The sequence below is a fragment of the Antrostomus carolinensis genome, unplaced genomic scaffold, assembly GCF_000700745.2.
Source record: "Antrostomus carolinensis isolate BGI_N321 unplaced genomic scaffold, ASM70074v2 scaffold47359, whole genome shotgun sequence".
In the NCBI taxonomy this organism is placed as follows: Eukaryota; Metazoa; Chordata; class Aves; order Caprimulgiformes; family Caprimulgidae; genus Antrostomus; species Antrostomus carolinensis.
The window spans coordinates 5,341-10,810 of NW_010337315.1; the positions used below are offsets into that span (position 1 = coordinate 5,341).

A 5,470-nucleotide genomic window follows, 5' to 3' on the forward strand; every position below is an offset into this window, starting at 1 on the left:
TTCTACCCATGTATTACTTGAGAATGGATTAATTGTTTTCTTCCATGTACAGAGTGGGTGTGATTGTTCACTGGATTGTGAGTAGGTATTTAAAAATCATTCTTGGTAGTCAGGAAGAGCAAGTATTTGAATGCAAACCTATCACCTTTGTAATAAGTGTGTAGAATCTGTTTTGAGATATGAGTTGTTTTGCCTTCATGTAAAGCTGATATAGCATACAAGTTTAAAGTATCTAACTATGTTTTCCTTGTTTTAGATTGTGTTTTTGGAACATACTGATCAGCAAGAGCAACTGGCTAAGAAGTGGGAGTTCAAAACATCTGACATAAGGGAACTGAGTAACCAGTATGTGTTTTGTTTAGATTAATTTCAGCAAATGCAGGTTATTCTTGAGTGAAGTAATGCGAGTCTCTGTGAATACAATTTGGGACGGAGCCCATTAAATCCAATCTCATGGGAAAAACTCCCTTTCAGCTCTGTGAGAGCTCTTAAGTCAAGAGCTGCCTGCTTTCTGGATGGGACTTAGAGGGTGGACAGTCTGTGTGCTTTTTTGTATTCCTTGGTTTGGGACTGCAGCTCTGGCTGAATTGTGCTGGCTGATTTACGCTGCACAGAACAAAATGCCATGTTTAGCTTTCACACATGACCTCTTCTGTGCTCACAGAAGTAAATGCCGTTCTTTCTTGAGATTACATTTTATATACATTTTGTTAGCAGCAGGTTGTGCCTAACTAGCTTGAAACTCTAGACTTAGTAAATGTAGGTAACACTAACACTGTAGATATAAAATTCCATTGTTTGGGCTTTGACACACTCCCTAATAAAAACTCATAAAGTTTGAAGATTTAAACCTTCTAAACACAGAGCCTTGGATTTCTAACTGTATTGCAGCTGAAGCATTTCTTTCTTCTTCAGCCAGCAAAATCACCTACCTTTCTAGCGAAGTGAAATACTTTTGGATTGCTCCTACTATGCTTCACATGTAGCAGCATGACTGTAAATGACCTGTGGCTTAAAATCTAGAGCTGCAGCATCATTTTAGTGTTCACTTGTTAAAACATCTGTATGCTTCATTGGAAGTCTAATTATACAGAATATATGAGTCATCAGATGTTTTCTTCACTTTAAATAGCCTGAGGAAAATGGAAGGTGCTGGGAATATGAACCTGATTGAGAAAGATCTTTCAGCATTTCTAGCATGCAGGAAAACAGGAAGAAGAGAAACAGCAAAGAAACAAAAATTGCTGTTAATTCAGTAGTCAGGGAGAAGGGGAGTGAGAGAAATTTTACACTGTGTGGAGTTCCAGCACAAAACAAAATCATTATAGCAACTTCCTGGTAATGTTGATAGGTTCATCCCTTTTATTGCATGAACACTACAAGACAACAAATGATATTGCAGTTCCATTGTAAATATGCCTTTCCTGTCAAGATATTGAGCATAGATTTTTTTCACCAGTGTCTGCTTCTGCATTTGTAGACACAGTGGCTGTTCTTCCATTAAACCTTGCAAGTCATTGATTGAAAAAAAAAAAAAATGTATATATATATAGACATGTATATAATGTAGAGGAAACCTGGGATATTAGAAAGTTACAGTTTTGTAAATAAAATGGTCTGTCAGCTAGAGGCATTCCAAATATATCCGTACTAGGAAGCAAAACTGTGCTCAAGTCTTCTCTTTTTCAGGTGGAGTCTACAGTAGAGTATTTTTAGTTACTGTGAAATCAGTTTGCCTTTATTTGTTGGTATTTAGTCTGGGTAAATATTAAAGATAATTTGATTTATCATACTCTTATATTGTATTTCTCTCAGTTAGCTACATATAAGTCTATGTAGAAGTTATTATTCAATTGTGTCATACTGTAGAAGGAATATGAGTAGAGGTACAGTAGGAGTTGATAGGCTGATGCTGAAGAGGAAGATTAGTCTGTACTTGCCGTTTACTCTGGTGGATTTTGCTCAAACATACTGTTTAAAGCAAAACTATTTACCATGGAAAAATTTTTGACATTTTTTACTATTGTAATTTTCTTTCCTTAGCGAATTCTTCATGCCAGGGATGGTTGATACACACATTCATGCTCCTCAGTATTCATTTACTGGCACAAGAGTAGATCTACCTCTTCTGCAGTGGTTGACTACCTACACATTCCCAACAGAAGCCAAATACAAAGACAATGGTTTTGCAGAAGAAGTGTACACCAGAGTTGTTGTAAGTACTGCAAATGTCATTTATGGACTTGATGACATTTGTATTTGTGAAGTATATGTATGTTTTCAGAAGGTCAGCAGAAATAGTACAGCGTGTTTTAATGTCATGAAAAATAGGTAAAACAAACAGTATAGCATTGTTCTAATGGCCAGACAAGACTGTCCCCCTACTAGTTCCAGTCTTGTTCTGCTGTTGCTGATAAGAGAGTTGATTTAATCATATGGTTCACAATGAAATGTTTATAATATTTTCTGATATCTGAGTACAACAACCAACATTTGTGAGTACTCTCAGAACTAGTATAGCCAGCAGGTGCTGACAACCTCAAGGCAGAAATAACCAAGCATGGTAAAAAAAAAAAAAAATTGGAGGATATTTCCTTTTCTGCACAGAAAGCCTCTATTGCAGAAAGCCTCTATTCTGCAAAGACTACGTGAAAGAGAAGATGCTTCTCACAGGCAACAAATCTGAGGTGTTTTGGATTAATTAAGGAAGTTGTTTCTACAGCTGAGGCCCTTGTAGAAGGAATATCTTTCACTGCAGGGGCTTTAGATGACGTCTGTTAATTGTATTGTGGCACAAAGACAGGGACTATGTTTGAACTAGACTTGTTCTGAGCACTATAAAAGCTTTAAGGTCAAATTCCACTTGATGAACAATAAGCAACTAGGTCACACTGCACAGTACTGATTCTGTCCTATAACTGAAATGTATCCCTTAATATGTGGACTGAAATATCTTCAACAGATTAAATTATTTGGCTAGCATAAGTTACGTTGCATTTGTGTAGTACTGTGATGATGTGTGTTGTCAAAATAATAACATACTGAACTTGAAATAAACAGTTATACTGTCCTTGCCACACTTTTTTTTTTTTTTTTAAATTACTATCTGCCATAAAAAAAACAAGTAGGAGCAGCTTGGTCATAAATTCTAGTGACAAACACACATGCCTTCAGCTACTTAAAACATGGAGGTGATCTCACCTTCCAGCTGTGTGCCTCAGTATACTGTTACTGTCTCTATCAGTTCAGACTGGGTGGCATCAGTACAGCTAAAGTGCTCGCTGTGCAAGGTGTTTAACATCACGAGGAAAAGAACTGCTGGTGGAAGTTAGTTGTAGGAGGTTCAACACAATGGTTAGGCTCTCCCCATGTGTATCAAATAGGACAAGGTCAGGAAAATGTCTTCACCGCCAAATGCTGCAGAATACCAGTTGCTCTGCAATGTTTCATGGGGCTGATAATAATGTTCAACTGTTAGAAATGGGACTAAACCTGCAGGGAGCAGATATTTTTTTTAATATGTGTCTCTGTACTTTTGCAGTTGTAATGAAAATATAGTGATATTTTTAAAATCAAAATTCTGTTTCCAATAAATACTTTCTATACTTGGTAAAAGAAAGAAATTTGGTGAAATTTGCCAGATTTTAGCTGGAACCTCCTCTGATCCTTCAGTTTTTTGGAAATCCAATTCTTCATGCTGATCTTTTGGAAACAATGTTTTTAGATTTTATTTAACAATGCTGTTAGGAATCCAGAAGTAGAGAATTCTGTGTTTTAAAGGCTAAGAAAGTCAAAGGTAGTTTGTCCCAGTAATCACATTGTTATTTTTGAGACTCATTTTAGGAACCCTTAAAGACATTTAAAAAAATATTTGCTTTAATTTTAATTTTGTATGGAAAAGACAGAGCTTGGCCTCATGTTTGTCAAATAATTAGCTCTAGACATTCTCAAAAGTTGCATTGGATGTCCCACCTTCTATCTCATTTAAAAAAAAATAAAATCTCAAATTACATTGTAGCCAGAATCAAAAAATGTAATTGAAACCTGTAAGCTGGATGGATAGTCAATATAGCATGCATTAGTCCCAAGATCAAGTGAAGCTGTAAATTTCATCATGACTTAGTGTAGCTAAATGGCTCTTCATTTACTGTTAAGTCCTCTAAGAGTAATATGAACAGGTATCAACCACCCTCTCCTTTCAAATGGTATAATTAGATAAATAACTAAATTACAGTCTGAGCAGTTGTTATCAGTTTACTTCTACCTTGAAGTTTGTTACTTTGTATTCAGGGATAACAAAGGGTTTTTATACATGAAAACCTGGCTGTTTTTCCCAGCTACATCAGGTGGCCATATGAAAAACACTACTTTTTCCCAAAAGCTTTGCTTTGCTAATGTTGGGTAAGCAATGCTTCACTATGAAAATTGGAGAGCCTTTCAAAACTAGGAAATAACATAAATCACTGGTTGTTTATATTTCTAAATATGAGTCAGAATTTATATCTAGTTTGAGTGAAGGAAATGTAGACTGGTTTCTATGGGTTTAGCCATTGTTAAAATCCTGTATGCATTTGGAAGAGGAATTTTTGTATTTATTAACACTCAGACTTAAAAAAGCTATTATGAAATTAAAAATCTATATTTTACCTTCCCACTTCCCTGCACAATTTCGCAATAACTAAGTGTTCTCACAGTTTGAAATCAGACTGCCTGTTCTGCATTTTGGCAGCTTGACTTTTTTTTTTTTCCTCAGACATTTGAAACTGATTTCTTTTTATAGAGACGAACTCTAAAGAATGGCACGACTACAGCTTGCTACTTTGCAACAATTTACACAGATACTTCTCTTCTTCTTGCTGAAATTATAGGTAAGAGTAACGGTGAGTTTTGAAGGATGTTGTGCAGACTGTGTTAGTTAAAGGAAATAGAACTTAGGAGTTTTAGGCTAGCTAGGCATCTATCTTTCTACTAACTTGTTTTTTTATTCATTGTATCTGTCATAATGTGTCCCCAAAATCCACCCTAGTTACCCTTGTTCACTTAACCGCCTCTCTCCAGCTGTTGTTTCTGGTAGTCTCTTCATTCCCAAATCAGCTGCTGGCTGAGCTTGAATTAGGTCTGCTGGAGTTGCTCTTCAGCTGCAGTTCTCTGCTCTTTCTAGCCTTTTGCCATTTGAGGATTAAAGGGCTGAATGACACGAGATGCAGTCAGTGCATTAATTTCCTGAAACTCTGAAGTTTCAGCTGAGAATCAACATCAAAAATCTCCACACACCCTCGGAAACCAGAACAGTGGGAGTTGCGTCAAGATCTTATCCCTCCTTTCTGTTCACTTCTGCAAATGCCTGCTGTTTGAGAGAGTTGTTATTCTTGCAGGATTTCTCAAGGCTCAGCCAGCTCCCAAAGCAGAGCAAGTTAATGAGCATCTCAGTTTCCATCAAAATTTCCCTAGTCTTTCTGGTTTTGTAGGG

General features: G+C 36.4%; 1 protein-coding gene across 1 annotated transcript in view; it reads left to right on the forward strand.

Annotated features, from left to right (window-relative positions):
- Window positions 1–262: 262 nt before the first annotated feature.
- Window positions 263–5,470, forward strand: part of GDA (guanine deaminase) — a 13,627-nt gene continuing 8,419 nt past the window's right edge. Inside the window, exons 1-3 of the mRNA XM_010175145.1 lie at window positions 263–345; window positions 2,044–2,215; window positions 4,781–4,868. Coding sequence (XP_010173447.1) covers window positions 2,054–2,215; window positions 4,781–4,868 — 250 coding nt within the window. The 5' untranslated portion in view covers window positions 263–345; window positions 2,044–2,053. The remainder of the gene's footprint in view (window positions 346–2,043; window positions 2,216–4,780; window positions 4,869–5,470) is intronic.